General features: G+C 41.2%; 1 protein-coding gene across 1 annotated transcript in view; it reads right to left on the reverse strand.

Moving 5' to 3' along the window:
* LOC311073665 (ankyrin repeat and SAM domain-containing protein 1A) overlaps positions 1-17,500 on the reverse strand; it is a 134,833-nt gene that overhangs the window by 61,545 nt on the left and 55,788 nt on the right. Inside the window, 6 exon segments of the mRNA XM_084099573.1 lie at positions 1,841-1,897; positions 12,943-13,115; positions 14,263-14,349; positions 14,435-14,536; positions 14,621-14,696; positions 17,138-17,434. Of these exon segments, the coding sequence (XP_083955699.1) occupies positions 1,841-1,897; positions 12,943-13,115; positions 14,263-14,349; positions 14,435-14,536; positions 14,621-14,696; positions 17,138-17,434 (792 nt within the window).

The raw sequence follows: 17,500 nt of genomic DNA on the forward strand, positions 1-17,500 counted from the left end.
ATAAAAAGTAATCGCTTATTTCACAGTCCGTATTGCTTTATGAGCAGCAGCACTTTGAAAAAGATGACCTTTCTAATAACAGCAGATCATTTTTGCTGACACTGCATGAACGTATAAAACAAGCGTTGGAAAGTTTGGCCTACTACTTTAGTTCAGAGTGTTTGACAAAACTGAGTGAAGTGTTGCAAAGCTTTGAATCTCTGTATCCAGCTCTAGTCTAGTGTGTTAGTGTTGGTCATGGGCTCCTGAGTCTTTCAGACAGAAGGTTTGCTGTGTGTTGCAGAGACCCACAGCGTTAATATTCATGAGGATGCTGTTTGATTTGGGTAGACGTGCGGAAACAGCAGTCAGCGAGTGGAAAGACAGATTCAACAGCCTCTCCGCCACAACGTTCATTGTTCTGCTCTCCACCCTGTGCACTGCTGCCAATCATTCATGTACAGATTAAATATAGATAATAAAAGTACAAACAAAAAAAGTTCATTTTTTAAAAACATGTTATAGCACCATGTAAATATCATGGCAATCATTCACTATATCTCCATGGTATTATTATTAATTATTCTATGTTGATTAGCCATTGAAAACCTACTATGTTTTTGTTGCAGTTTGTGGCAATTTGTTTTTTGTAGATATACTCATACATTCATTATAGAGAGCAACAGTCAGGCTCCAGAAGTAAAAACTTCCTTAGGGAAATTGATATTGATTTTGAAAGGTAATTATAAACCTTTAAAGACTGCCTTACTGTGAGCTACGAGTTTGTTAATGCATGGCCCACATTATTTTTTAAATAATCGTGTTTAACAGCAGAATTCATGACTACATTACCCATGATGCTGTACAGCAAATTCCACCAACCAGAGGAACAAGGGCTGAAAAGAGTCGTTTAGCTCCGCTCTCAAAATACTGAAATGTTTGTATATATACAGTATATGCTTATTTTGCAATAAACTTAAAAACATATTCCTTTTATAGATATAATCAACATTAGTAAATAAGTAACTTAATATTGCTCCATCGTTTTTAATTTTGATTATTCGATTATTATCTTGTACCTTCGTCTTTTTGTCTGATTTTCAAAAACGTTTTTGCTTCAAATCAATGTTTGTAGTGTTATAGAGTAGTGTCGTGATTCCCCTAGCAGCTGAAATAACTCTTGAACGAAGACTATTTTACAATCCCTATGAGAAAAATGAAAGGAAAAAATACTACCGGAACCATCACCACTGGAAAAGGGGGCGGGGCACTAATGCACTCGATTAATTCATTTTACTATGGTGAATAAGCGAAGGGAAATGGCTGCTTCATGACCAATTTGAAAGTTTTGTGCGTCTGCCACTAGAAGGCAAATTGCGACAATTGCATGTGAGTTAGAAATGTTGGTCATAAGTACGCACTTTTCCTTACAACACCGGAAAATAATTCACCCGATGTTTGTGTGGCCTGTGTATTTTTGTTTATTGAGTATAAAGCTATTAGCTTAGCACCATGCTAATATCAAACTCTACAGGAATGCATTTTGAGTCATGGTCATAGCTAAATACCACAGTGATACATCCACAGTACTTCTTTTGTAAGAGAAAATTAAATACGAGATTTTAAAGGAAGTAAACAGAGAGGTGAACATTCCTGAAGAAATCTATTGACAAGTAAACGTACAAATATAGACTACTCTACTGAACGATGGAGGCAGACACTGGAAACACCAGGGTCAATCGCATCCGCCACGTGGCATCACTGGGCTGTTCTTCCAGAGGGATTCTTTAAGGATTCCAGACTTTATTTGATTTAATGTGAAATGTGAACCAAACACTGGAAGTCTGAACAGAGACTTTACCTCAGAGCTGAGCTCCTCTTCCAGTGTAGACTGATTCTGTGGAGGATGACGCTCTTTCTGTCAGAAACATTCAACTCATTTACTATCAAACAGGGTGAAACCTTTTTTTATTTTATTTTTAAAGAAAGACATGAAGAAATTTAGGTTACACTTTATTTTAAGGTGTCTGTGTTACAGTGTAATTATGCATTTAAGTACTGTGTAATAATAGTTAACTACATGTACGTACTATAGAGTTGTATTTAGGATTAGTTACATTTAATTATGCATCATTTATAGTCATTACTACAGTAACTACATGTAACAAGGACACTGTAAAATAAAGTGTTACCGAAGTTCAAAGTGAACACCATGATGGACCTGTAATTAAAAGTCTCCATCTAGTGGAAGAAACTACTACACCAAATCTTCAGCTTTCACAGAAGGCTACTGAAAAGTAATTGAAAAGAATAACCGACCAATAAAACTGTGTGCACTGTATCACATTGCATCATTATTTCATTTATTGCTTAAAAGGCAAAAACAATTTGATAAAATATACTAAAGTTCAATAAATATCTTGAATGTATAATTAAATATTAACATAATAATCATAATTCTTCTGCCAAGTAATATAATTCATTAACTGAATGTTTACGCTTTTAATTAATATATAATGTGTGGCCACAAGTGCATTTATTAGTATTTAAAGGGATACTTCACCGATTAGCATTAAGCTTGTATCCGCAGAAACCCTAAAGTAATTTCGAATGGCCGTGCTTCCCCCCCTCATGTCCCCCGAGACGAGAGATTTCTGTATTGTGTGTCTGGAAAAAAACCTCAGATGACGCAAAAATCGCCTTTTTTGTCGAGAGGCGAGAGACTACAGCCGGTAGTAGGAGCTCGTTCCGCATGTTTTCAACCCGCCCATAGGGGGATCTCACGATAAAATGGCGTCTTTTCAGTTTCGAGTCAACTTGTATCCTAGTTGTATCATTTCTTCCGACACTGCCCTCTGTAGGCGTGGCTTGGGAGTGGCCTCAGGACAGCGAAACAAGTGCATTCTGGGATTTATTGTCTTTCATCCACATGAGCCAAAAATAAATTTTCTGGCTTTTCTCAGTCCAGAAGGCACCAACTTCTAAAATAATTTCACATTTCTACTACATAAATGACCCAATTTTAGTTTAGTTTAGTTTATTTGAGCTTTTTTCACAATCATGTTTGTTACAAAAGTCATAATATTACACAGTAATGGAAGCTCAAAAGGAGTAGGCTGAAGCAAGGAAGCTTATGTGCGCCTACCCCTATGTTCAATACTCTCAGGATTTAAATTAACATTTAAATGCACATTCATCTTTCCAGCGGTGAAATATCCCTTTAATGAAGACTTAGGGACGAGGCTCATCCAATCAGATTCTAGAGTCAAAACTACGATTTTATAAATATCAATTACATTTCCTCATCGCAACTGCCTCCTTGGCTAGCATATTTCTTACATATAGAATTGAGAGTAAAATTTCATATACACAAAAAAACCTCGCTGTTTGGAAATAAATAGGCAAAAGCTTAAGGGTCTATGACTGGATCATTATTGCAGTGATTATTATGTTTCTATCATGTTATACGTTCGGAAACAGTTCTTCTAACCCTAATTGATGGAGTGTGTAGCTTTTCATTTCTTGATCAACCATGTAGGAAGACACATCATGGCCATATTCCAGGATGACGACGATGTCAAGATTCATCAGGCTCAAATTGTGAAAGACTGGTTGGGAAGAGCAGGAAGAGAGCAGTGTAGCGACAATGCCTGACATGCGGTCACATGCTGTTCCAATTAGTAATTCCTTGTCTTTAAAACACATCCTTCGTTGTCTTTTCAGACAACGGGTCTGTCCACGGCGTCGCTAAGTCTGCTTGGACATGTCAAAATTGCAATCTGTTGTTCCCAGAGGAACATTTTAGTCAAATGGACAATCCCTTGTAAAACCCCCAGTTCAGCATGGACTCCCTGTGACTTTACAACCTCGTGACATTTCACACAAACACACGCACACATTACACACACACACACACACGTGGGCTTTCAACCAGAAACCCACCACGAGATGCAACTGAGGCACATTGCCATATATGGACTTCCACATAGTAAAATTTCATTTTACCATTCATTACAAATTTATAATAGAGGTGTGGTTTGCTAGAGTAAAATCTTTAATTCCGAAGATTCATTGAAAGAAAATCACTCCATAGTGTCTTGTAACCCGAACCTGGTCATAAACTTTTATGACCTCAAGACGGCATCTCATCCAGTTCTTCTTGTAAAGCCAACATTCCAACACCTTAACATACATGAAACTCTTCAGAGAAAACTCCCTAAGATGTTTGATATGTATTCCTATGTTTCTCAAAGTGTCGTCGTTTGCCATAACGGAAACACTGACAATTTTATTGTGTGTTTAATCCAGCTTTATTTGTGTGTAATGAGGCATATGAACATAATGTTATGTGTGTCCAATATCTACCTGTAATTCTTGGTATCTGTCTGACCGTCCTGTTTTAATTCAACCAGTCCCGCACATAGTATTATCGTAAGATGTATTATTCTGTATGTATAATCTTAAGAGGAAATATTAATTATTTCGGTCAGAAGACATATGATACAAGGGGGCGTGTTTTTCTTCACACAAAGAAGACATCTTCCCGCCACAGATCAGAAGTTTTGATTCGCTCTGTCACAAAACAGGGCGTAAAACAGATGTCTGTTAAAAGGACGAGACCCCCACTTCTCGCTCTCTTCCCTCTCTGGCTCTTCTCTTCCCTCTTCGATCTCCCTCTTCTCTCATCGATCCTGCTTGACCTCCTCCTTCTCCACGTGCAGCGCAGCGCTGCTCCGGTTGGACAGGCCCTCGCCTCGGCCTCTGGGACACATGGCCCGCGTCATGTAAAAGCCTGCCGTCTTAGAAACCAAGATTTCTAGCCTCTTCCGCACGGAAGACGAACTTTCTCGGTAATGTACATCCAGTGAGCCTTTAAACTTCGCGGCACCTGAAGACGCAACAGAAACAGGACACCATCCGCGCTGTCCTGCCAGTTTCAGCATCACCCGAACAAAAGACAAAATCGCAAGTATATTGAGTTGATAAAACTGCTTTCCAGGTTGTCTCGTGAATTTAGGTTTTCTGTATGTAATTATTATTTTCCCCTTCTCTGCCTTTCTTTCTTTCTTTCTTTCATTTCATGTTATCCTGATCACGTATTTTCTTGTTTGGTTAAATGTGTGTTTGTTTTATTGTTTGCATTTTTACGTACGTTTATATTCGTAGCTCATATAATCTCTAGTTTTGCATTTATTAAAATTCATAAATACTTTTCACTGTCTCTGTATTTGAAAGCCCACCATTCTAAAGTCACTGAAACAAAAGATCTTAAGCTACAAGCTCGATATTAGACTACATTCAGTAGTTTTAATTAATAAACTCAATAAAGTTTAATGTTCGTGGCCAGGACCTGAACTTTAGTGGAGTTTGTGAATACCCCTTCTTAACTGTACTGACCTTACATCTACTCGCTGGACGAATTAAATGTTGGTCAGACCAGTTACAGAACGAGGTAATCTCGATAATTGATAAAATAAATGTACATGCGACTTATGAATTATGACCATGAGTCATAAATATTAATATTCCCAGGATTCCCCATATTCTTGAGCTAATTCATATTTACCCAGAGTCGTATTCGTTACATGTTTGGTGGAGAATGCGGGCAGTTTCAAACTTTATTTGATGGGCAAATTCAGTTTCAGTTGAATGTGTATTATTGGTTTAATAATTGTAAGCTATACGCGCGTTTTGAATTGTGAGTTAAGTCGCTAAGGCGAACTCACCCAGCTGATGGTATAGGCACAAAGCCAGCTCAGCTCTGTAAAAATCTGCAGTTCATGATATTACAATTCTCTCTGTACATGTAATATGATTTAAACCGACTAAATGAAGACGAAGGATCTTTTTTTAGGACGAAGACGTAAATCTGATCTGAGCAGTGCGTCAGTTTCAGTCGTAGTAGGCCTTATGATACGTTAACGATAAACTCCTGGTCAGAAATTGGCGTCGCGATCCAATTTTGTACACCTAATGCATTATCATAAAGTGCTATTTTGATTAATGTTTATGGGAGATGAGCAGAGGCATAATTCCTGCTCATAGCTGTTTTGATGCCTGTCGTGCTCACAGCTTAAGTAAATAGATGTTTTAATCCCTGTTTGCTCACAGTTTCTAATAATTGAACAGAAGATAATTCCTGTTCATAGCTGGAACAGAAGAATAATACCTGTTCACAGCTGTAGTAATCACAGATGTTTTAATTCCTGTGTACTCACAGTTTAAGTAAATAGATGTTTAATCCCTGTTTGCTCACAGTTTCTATAAAACAGAAGTCCTAATTCCTGTTTTTATTGTAAACCGTTTCATATATAATGTGTAATTTAATAGATGTGTAATTCCTATTAGTCACATGTTATGAAACTCGTGTAATTTTTCCGCATGCAACAGAGCGCGAAATACTCGTGATTTCCACAGATAAAAAAATCTGCTGTCTAAATTGCTGAATCATGCACCGACACTAGAGGGCAGCCTCTAGAGGTGTGGCAGTGCTCAAATTACGCGCCCCCCACCGACGTCATCCTGCGTGAGCGTCGCCTCCCACTGACGTCAGCCTGCGCGAGCGCAACTACGCCATCTCGTGGCGTTATAAGATAATACCTGCTTTCAATTTCTTTTTCTCTCTCTGCATTCATTTTCTCTTCTTTTCCCCGATCATAGAATGAACGGTCGAACTCTCAAATACTTACCTGCATTCAAAGCTTAGCTTATGCTGATATTATTTGGAGTTAGACAATTCTCTTTTCTGTTTTTGATTGTCACACTTTAAGAAAAAAAAAAAACTTTTCCGAATTAAAGCTTAGACTTGATTCACTCAGTTCATTGATAGTCCCAGCCTGCATTGAAGGGTCTCATTGCTAACCTTTTCGTTTGATTATTTCAATACTAATAACTTCAGTGTTATTGTAAGGATTATAGGAAGTCATTCTGAATTTCAGTTTTAATTATTATTGATACTTCACTGTTATCATTCTAATTTTCTTTCCTTCCTTATTTTTATTATTTTGGACCTCTCCTTGAACGCTTAGTTGAATTTCAATTCAAACTAGTTTGAATTTTGATTTAAAATTGTGTCTAATCCACCAGGTCGACCACTGAGAGGACATACACCCTCACCCTTGTGGCACAAATCCACTGCCGGGGCCTATTCCTCTGCCTGCGTCTCAAGCCTGTGTTGTTATTCACATTTTATTTCATTGATAATTTTCTTTTTCCTCTTCCCTCTCTTCTCCAGTCTCTCCAAAAGGGGGGGGGGGGGTTATTCTGATAAATCACCATCAGTTATCATAATTTCCTTTTTGTTGTATCACTATTTTAGTAAAGCCTTTGCCTCTGACTCCTGCATACATATTTACCCAATTTGATGAAACCAGAAAGCCTTAATTCACATTAAGTCCAACCTCTTAATCCCTTATTGTGTATCTATGGGCAGGACTCAGTCAGTGCACTGTGGTGATTGAGACGTCATCACTGGTTTCCACCTGGATGACCTCTATTCACCCCAGGTAACTAAAATTTGATAGAACCCATCCACTTATTATGAACCACAGAATACTAGATATTCCTCCTGGTGTATTTTAAGTGTTTGGGCCCACCTTTTTCTCTCTAAGACACACCTCCTTTCGAGGTCCTGTCCCGATAACTCTAGCAGTATTAATAGGCTTAGGCCTCTTTAATTTTTTTTTTACTTTACTATATAACACTCTCCGTGTTATTGTTTGTGACATTTCATTGCAGACCAATTCACTTCCTTGTGTTGTGTTTCCCTTTTTCTTCCCTACCTCTAACTTTGTCTATTCTGTTGTGATTTGTTTCTCTCATTTCACGTACATACAGAACCTAAGAGAGACCCCAGGAAAGCTGAATAATAGAGTAAACAATCCAAGCGGGCGTCATAGACGACCCCCAGGCTACCGCCTGTCAAAATCTCTATTGTGGGTTTAGCCATACCCACGAAATTGGCTCCGCTAACTGTCGGCATCAGTTAGCCCCGAAATTCTCATAAACGGCCTAGCCCGTATGAGTATAGCTCATTTTGACCCTAAAACAAACTTGCATTTTTGTCTCTTTTTGTGTGTGCTGTGCTTCTCTCGCCAACAGTAAGCCGAGATGTCGAGCTCACCCTGTCCTGCAGTCCGCTGGGACGACCTTGAGGCATGGCTGAGAGACATAACAAAGACCGTGCTGCCCCAGGACCCACATTGCTCGAGCCAAGAGCAACGGGACACAGACCTGAGCCAGTTCGAGTCCCATGATCCAGCCCAGACATACAGCCACGAGCAGCTGTCCAAAATCTTCGGAAACCTCGCACTCAAACTCGTCGCCAGGGCCCGGGACAGCGAAAGGAGCAACGCCGACCTGCAGCAAAAGACAGCCGCACTACAGCTCCAGGCCACAGAGGCCCTGGAGGACCGAGCACACACACAGAGCCGTCTAGACCAGCTACCCTTCCCGACCAAGGAAGAGGACGCCACAGACACAAAGCTCCAGAAAGAAGTAGAAAGACTTCGAAATGCCCTGCAAGATCTGCACCTCGACACAGACCAAAGAGAACAGTTGGAGAGAGAAACCAGAAAAGAACTCAACGAAAGGCTCCAACGGGCTGAAGCCCTCCTTGAGAAAGCAAAGACTAGAATTCATCAGCTCGCTCAGCAGAGACACGAGCTCCAAGATGAACTTGACACTGTTCATGCAGAACTAAAACATGCTTACAGATTGCAGAGTGTCTGGAACGGAGAAACACACATCACAGAGTTTCTCCCGGCCAGCCACCCCAACCCTGTCAGCCAAACATCAAAAGCTGAAGGGGGCGGAGCTGAAAAGGGTCAGAATCCTCTCCAGACGGATTGGGCCCCCAGCAACAGCTCTCCTCCCAAAAGCCTTGACAAGCTGGCCAGAAACATTCCTACGTTTGCCGGAGACCACAGTGTTTATGCGTACCTTCAAGACATTGATTTTCACCTGCAAACTGTCGCTAACGTGACAGCTTGGGACAAGTTCTACTTGTTACGAACCACCGCAAATAGAGATGTGCGTAAGTTTCTGGATCGCCAACCAGAGGCCGTCAAAGCAGATTACAAGCAACTGCGACAAGCTTTGATCCGTGAATTCTCTGACCCAGAATCAGACCAAGGGTTTATCACGGCCTTTGACGTCAAACAGGCCCGATGTGAACACCCACACTCCTATTATGACCGACTCCGACAAACGTTCTTCGGAGCAACCAACTCCCCAGGTATGGAAGAGGATGTGACTTTCAGAACGTTGTTTCTGCGAAATCTACATAGCACCGTGAGTAAACATCTCGATGTGCTCGTCTGCCCACGAACCATGTCTACTCGACAACTCAGAGACTTAGCCCACAAGGCTTACACCAAGCAAAGGGCTATAGATGAAAAGACTGTAGAAACGCACACAATTTACTCCGTCTCCGAGCACTGCTCAGAGCCAGACAGCAGATTGCAGCACGACTGTGACGGTGCTCATCCAGAGCGTCGGACCGAACGCTCAGAAAGATTCTGGAACCAGCATCACTCGCCGTCCAGAACTCCAAGCCCAGACCGTCGAAACTGCAACCTCTCTCCCCAGAACACTGGTGAGCCAGAGTCTTCTTACACAACAGATGAAGACAGTGCAGCCACGTCTGACACCGACACAGAAAATGAACACTGACACCTGCTGCTTCAAGGTCATCTCTGACCTGCAGCTGTGCAACCAGACCAATGTCTGCGCCACATACCTACCACCATCACGATTGCAGTGACTACACAGCACAAACGAACTTTACCAACTACACTGCACGCCTCAGAGCCGCTTACACTACCTCCGCTGTGTACAAAGAAGGTCATGCGGGCCTCTGATGAACAGACCTTTCCTATGCCAACAATGATGCCCCAACGCCACTCATGAGACATCGAAGCATGTGGCATACCAACCTCAGCGAAGCAACAAGACTGTCCTAGCCAACCAAGGACATCCATCGCTGAAGTTTTTCCTCCCTTTCTCTCTCTCTCCCTTTTGCCTCTAACAGGATGCTGTGGTGGTTCGCGAGAAAGCAGCCACAATCGGACATCACCAGATCCGGCATCCGGCATCGCATTAAGAGAGAACACCAGCCCGACTCCTGATCACCAAGGCAAGACTCACACCCAGGAAGTCTAACACTGTGATGGGCATCTCCACGGTCACCGACCACGCCCCGACACTCGTCTTGGCTTTCATCCTGTACCAGACTCAACACGACGTGAGCACACACAGCCAAGCTCACCAAGCCGTGTCTGGCGATTTCCTACGAACCCTGGAAAAAGGGGGGGGGGTCCCACACCATCGACCCCCTCAACCTCACTTGAGCTGAATGACCCACCTGCCATCCATTGTGCCTATTTGTTGTTCGATGAAGTCCATCTCCAAGTCTTCATCAAACACAAAGGGGGAATGTAGCGACAATGCCTGACATGCGGTCACATGCTGTTCCAATTAGTAATTCCTTGTCTTTAAAACACATCCTTCGTTGTCTTTTCAGACAACGGGTCTGTCCACGGCGTCGCTAAGTCTGCTTGGACATGTCAAAATTGCAATCTGTTGTTCCCAGAGGAACATTTTAGTCAAATGGACAATCCCTTGTAAAACCCCCAGTTCAGCATGGACTCCCTGTGACTTTACAACCTCGTGACATTTCACACAAACACACGCACACATTACACACACACACACACACGTGGGCTTTCAACCAGAAACCCACCACGAGATGCAACTGAGGCACATTGCCATATATGGACTTCCACATAGTAAAATTTCATTTTACCATTCATTACAAATTTATAATAGAGGTGTGGTTTGCTAGAGTAAAATCTTTAATTCCGAAGATTCATTGAAAGAAAATCACTCCATAGTGTCTTGTAACCCGAACCTGGTCATAAACTTTTATGACCTCAAGACGGCATCTCATCCAGTTCTTCTTGTAAAGCCAACATTCCAACACCTTAACATACATGAAACTCTTCAGAGAAAACTCCCTAAGATGTTTGATATGTATTCCTATGTTTCTCAAAGTGTCGTCGTTTGCCATAACGGAAACACTGACAATTTTATTGTGTGTTTAATCCAGCTTTATTTGTGTGTAATGAGGCATATGAACATAATGTTATGTGTGTCCAATATCTACCTGTAATTCTTGGTATCTGTCTGACCGTCCTGTTTTAATTCAACCAGTCCCGCACATAGTATTATCGTAAGATGTATTATTCTGTATGTATAATCTTAAGAGGAAATATTAATTATTTCGGTCAGAAGACATATGATACAAGGGGGCGTGTTTTTCTTCACACAAAGAAGACATCTTCCCGCCACAGATCAGAAGTTTTGATTCGCTCTGTCACAAAACAGGGCGTAAAACAGATGTCTGTTAAAAGGACGAGACCCCCACTTCTCGCTCTCTTCCCTCTCTGGCTCTTCTCTTCCCTCTTCGATCTCCCTCTTCTCTCATCGATCCTGCTTGACCTCCTCCTTCTCCACGTGCAGCGCAGCGCTGCTCCGGTTGGACAGGCCCTCGCCTCGGCCTCTGGGACACATGGCCCGCGTCATGTAAAAGCCTGCCGTCTTAGAAACCAAGATTTCTAGCCTCTTCCGCACGGAAGACGAACTTTCTCGGTAATGTACATCCAGTGAGCCTTTAAACTTCGCGGCACCTGAAGACGCAACAGAAACAGGACACCATCCGCGCTGTCCTGCCAGTTTCAGCATCACCCGAACAAAAGACAAAATCGCAAGTATATTGAGTTGATAAAACTGCTTTCCAGGTTGTCTCGTGAATTTAGGTTTTCTGTATGTAATTATTATTTTCCCCTTCTCTGCCTTTCTTTCTTTCTTTCTTTCATTTCATGTTATCCTGATCACGTATTTTCTTGTTTGGTTAAATGTGTGTTTGTTTTATTGTTTGCATTTTTACGTACGTTTATATTCGTAGCTCATATAATCTCTAGTTTTGCATTTATTAAAATTCATAAATACTTTTCACTGTCTCTGTATTTGAAAGCCCACCATTCTAAAGTCACTGAAACAAAAGATCTTAAGCTACAAGCTCGATATTAGACTACATTCAGTAGTTTTAATTAATAAACTCAATAAAGTTTAATGTTCGTGGCCAGGACCTGAACTTTAGTGGAGTTTGTGAATACCCCTTCTTAACTGTACTGACCTTACATCTACTCGCTGGACGAATTAAATGTTGGTCAGACCAGTTACAGAACGAGGTAATCTCGATAATTGATAAAATAAATGTACATGCGACTTATGAATTATGACCATGAGTCATAAATATTAATATTCCCAGGATTCCCCATATTCTTGATTCTCGTATTCGTTACAGCAGGAATGAAAATCATTTCCACACATGATTTTAAACCTCTGAGTCCAGACCTTAAATTCACTGATGCATCTCTTGATAAAAATTAACATCACAACATTTATTTCCATGAAGAGGTGCATCAATTTTTGGTCAAGATCTTGTATTGACAATGCAAGAGTCCAGCACTCTGTAAAGTCTCCTCCAGCACATCCCAAAGACTTTCAGTGAATTTAAGGTGCCAATTCATGTGTTAAATGATTCTTCATGCTCCTCCCAACCATTCTTTCACAATCTAAGACTGAAGAATCTTGACTTTGTCATCCTGGAATATGGCCATGATGTGTCTTCCTATATGGTTGTTTAAGAAAGTAAAAGCTACACACTCCATCAACTAGGGTTAGAAGAACTGTTGCCAAACATGTAACATGCTAGAAACATAACAATCAATGCAATAATGATCTAATCATGGACTCTTAAGTATTTACATATTTTAATCCAAACAGTAACTTTTTTTTTGCCAGGCAGTGGATATAAAAATGAAACGAACGAAATGAAATTGGTTGATTTCAACCAACAAGGATTTCAAAGACAGAAATATCGGTGTATCGAATCCTCACCTTCCCGGCTTCACTGTCGGGCCGCCCGGAGTCTCTGTCCGAGGACTTTCCGCTGGCCAGGCTGTCGAGAGAGTGACACGAGGACGCCTCAAACAAGGCTTCATACGGACTCTCTTCCACGGGGGTCGGAGATAACCCGGATATGAGCTCACTGACCTGCTGCTCCACTTCTCCTGTGAAAACACACATTTACACATTACAACATCTGTACAGCAAAGGATACAATGAGCATCAGCATCATTAGTATTTGGAGAGGGAGACAAAACAAGTATTGCCGAGAGAGAGGAATCAGGATATGCCCTTGGCCGGACTCAACTCCAATACGGCATTCATTTTCATTCGTTCATTTATTAATGTTCACCTCCAGATAATACAAATGACCAAATACAAGGAAATGTACCAAACAAAAATTAAAACAAGAATATATTCAGGATGGAATAATGGCGTAATTAAAAATAAATAAATAAATAAAAGTAAATTAGAACACAGTATGCATTGATAAAACATTTCAAAAAGTAGTATTGGTGCGTTCACGTCTTGTCGTAATCGCTAGACGACGACCTGGGACGTCCTAGACAGAGCTGTTCACTCCCTTGAAATCGAAATTATGCGTTTCTATGGTAAAACAATTAACAGCAAAATAAATCTGTGTAATTTAGTCCCTATTTACACCTGGTGTTTTAATCCGTCTCTTTTGTCCACTTTCAGCCACTTATGCCCTGATGTCCTCGAGGGGAGGGTCTATGGGCGAGGAAATGTATGGGCTTTTTCAAATCTTTCAATCTAATGGTTGAAATAAGCTTGCGCAGTTTAGATATGAACACGACTGGAGGCGGCGGAAAAACACACGGAGAACAGCAGCTTTAGTTTCTGCTCTGACAGACACAAGACCAGCCGAACACTGAGTGTGTATTAGAAATCAGGAATGGTGAGAGAACATTGTGCTTGGTACATTTTTCATCTTCAAACCAAACTTGGGTCTTCGGCCAACAGTTTAAATCCCTTCTGGCTAGAGCGTTTCCCATAATGTTACTCATCAGGTCAGTATGTGGAGAGAAGACGGTCTTTTGTGGCTGTTCATTCGTCCACATGAGAGTTTACACTACGAAAGCAATCCGGCCGAATGTGTTTTCAACTACCTCTGGAAGTGATGGAAAGTGGACAAGCTCAAAACATCTTAGACCCGTTTACTCCTGTATTTAGCGTCGTCCACTTCATCCGATCGACCGAAACGCATCTTAATACCAGGTGTAAACAAGGTCTAAATAAAATTTCACCCAAAAAACCTAGAGTACATGACAGCTGAAGTTTTGCTCTGACCTTTTCTCTTGGGGCTCAGGTTATCTTGAGGTGGAGGCACTGGTGGAGGAGGGAGGCCCTTGTCTGACGGACGCCCGCTCATGTGAGCTGCAGAGACACAAGACAAGCGTGAAACCGAGGACCGGAGGAGGAACCGGCTCAGTGGTGTGTGTGAGATCTGCTCCAGACGTACCTTGTATGAGGGAGGCGATCTGTCGGCTCTTTTGAGAGGGCATGTCTCTAACAGTGTCCAGCGCTGTTAGATTCTTACTGTCCACGATATTCACATCAATACCTGAAGAACATTCAGACAGAGCGTCCTGGGGACATTTCCGGCAGTCAAAGGACTGGTAATTTCTGAGTTTGCCTTTGTTTTTACCTGCGTTGAGTAGTTTTTGCACTACTTCCGTCTTTCCGAATAGAGCTGCTTCGTGAAGGGCGCTGCCTTTCTCGGTCTGTGAACGAACACAATGACACTTAAATAACACGATAGCAAAGTAGCGAAGGTTAAACGCTCTTGTACATTGTGTTTCGGATCAGTTGACGGCAATAACCGAGTCCGATGTGACATATCAGAACCCAGCGGAGAGCAGAGAGACTCAATTTCGCACTGCACTGGCTTTCTCAGTATGTTATCAGACAAAGCAGACTGTGTGAATGTGGGCCGCTGCTCTGAGTGAGAGGCAGATGGCAGGTTGTAACTGTTAAGTGTGTGAGCAGGTTTCTCAGGTAGGGAGTGTTCTAGCAAGGTGTTAAAGAGCTGTTAGCTCAGATCACGGAGAGGTAAAACCACCTGTCATGACTGTTAAAAAGCCCAGCCAACACACACCTGCACTGATATGCACTTGGACACAAGTCAACATGAAACAGCATTTTTATGAAATTACTTCTATGATTTGACATGCATACAAGAAAATGTACATAATGCAAAACTATGCACACTGCAGAAATAGTAAAAGTATTGAAGTATGGTAGTATGCTATTTCGAATATAGCCCAAAACATCTTGGGTGCTTAAACTCCCCCTGTGATGAAAATCAAGCTTTTAAATGTTGTTGATATGTCTATGTGGTGTTTTTAATATGCTTTAAGAGAAACCATGTGCAGATTCATAAGTCGACAATATTGCTGAGTTTTTTCTCCTTCAAACTGCAGTGAACCAAAGACAGTCTCAAAAACACGCTTTGAAATCGCTGGTGTTTCTGACGTCACAAACTACCTTGTAACCAATCAGATCAACGTGTGATCGTCAACAAGTGGATCTCTGAGCTGTGTGAGTGAGTGGAGGCGGGGATCATTTGCATATTCATAGAACCACTTATAATAAATGAGGGTGTGGAGTTATATTAAAGCTATTATAAGGCATGAATAATGTTTTTTCAAAGAAACAACTCTTAAATATGTAATTTTGAGAGATGATTGTAAACTAGGGCTGGGTATTGACAAAAATTTCACAATTCGATTCGATTTCGATTACGATTCGATTCGATTCGATTCAATATTGATTATTTTGGATATCAGGTACAATACACTGCAAATTTTCTCAAGGAAAACAAATCTCTGAACTATTATTGTAAACTATGGGAGTCAGTTGTAGCCTATAGGCTTCATTAGCCTACTATAATATTGAAGGTAAAAATTAACTGATTTGTATACAAAAACTTAAAATACACTTATCTATTTTTATAATAATAAAGTTATATGAAATTATATAAAAATTTAAATGGTGGCTGTCATAAAAAACTTTCCAGATTTATTCAAACATGCATTAAATATTGAAGAACATTAAAAATTATAATGAATATGTAATATGGTGCATATATTTAGCAAAATGCTCCTCTCTAGAGTTAATTTTTCTAGTCGACTGATGAGTTTATGGTCACTGGATATGTTTTTTCTGAGGTAAATGTGACGTTACATGACATTGTTTACTAACGTCTTTCCACGGTTGAAACACTGATTGAGCGATTCCATGTGACATGATACGGACTTTGATAAGTTGTACTCTATCTTTTAACACACTTTCAGATGCTCATTCATGTTTATTTCGTGCTGTAATTGGTGTTATTAAGGCAAGAGAAGACCATGTGCTTCTGCTTCTCTTGAGCTGAGCCAGAGCGATCTCACGCCACAGCGCCAAAACGTTATTTATGTTTTTGAATTTCGTAAGAAAATGGACGTAATTTGAAATCTGAAACTTTGTTTCATATCAATAATAACAAAGCACAAAGATTACTGTGATTTATTGGATGGGATGCGCACTACAATGTTCCATTCATTCATCAACTGAAAACAGGATGACCAATCGATTCTTGGGATTTAAGAATCGATATCGTTTCGTAAAAATGAGAATCGATTAAAATCAAGAAATCGATATTTTTTTACCCAGCCCTATTGTAAACGGCTCAATCAAAGTTAATTCATGCTTGCTTGATGCGCGTGAACCAATGAGATTCATTGTTGCGTGTTTCGCAGCACTTTCGAACTTCCTTAATGACCAATGAGGTTCGTTCTCACACGTTAAGCAAGCTTCAAATTACCATATTTCGCGTTCGCTAATCAGTGTTTATATGTGAATAAAAGCCTAAATTAAATCCATCACATCTAATTCAATCAATCGATCACATCTCTTCAGAATACTTGGATCAAACTGCTCGATTCATATGGATTTATTTTACAAACTCTTAATGAAAGTTTTGAAACGTCAGGGTTTTTGTTTAATAGGCTGTCAACGGAGGGACTTTCAGATTTCATTCAAATATCTTCATTTGTGTTTTGCAGATGAATTAAGGTTGTACACGTTTGGAAAGACTTGAAGGTGAGTAGCTGATGCAAGATTTTAGGTTCAATGCTTCATCATGGCACTCCTGTGTGATATTGGGCCCAGACGTCCTCACCTGGTAGTTGATGTCGACGCCGGCGGCCAGCAGCACCTCCACCACGGGCAGGTGTCCGTTGCGCGAGGCCAGGTGGAGAGGCGTGTGCTTCTTGGTGTTGGAGCTGAGCAGGTTGGGATGAGCGCTGAGCAGAAGTTTGACCACCTCCAGCCTGCCGTAGAGCGCTGCCAGGTCCAGCGGCGTCTCAAACTTGTTGTTGCGCATGGTGGGGTCGGTCAGCTCCTCCAGCAGCAGCTGCACCACCCGCGTGTGCCCGTACTGCGCCGCGCAGTGCAGAGGCGTCTCGTTGTCGTTGTTCTGCGGAGAAGAGGACGGAGAGATGTTGTTACTTCAGTGCTGGGGCCTGAAAAGTGTGAGAAATAA

This window comes from Abramis brama (genome assembly GCF_963993115.1).
Source record: "Abramis brama genome assembly, chromosome: 22".
NCBI classification, from domain to species: Eukaryota; Metazoa; Chordata; class Actinopteri; order Cypriniformes; family Leuciscidae; genus Abramis; species Abramis brama.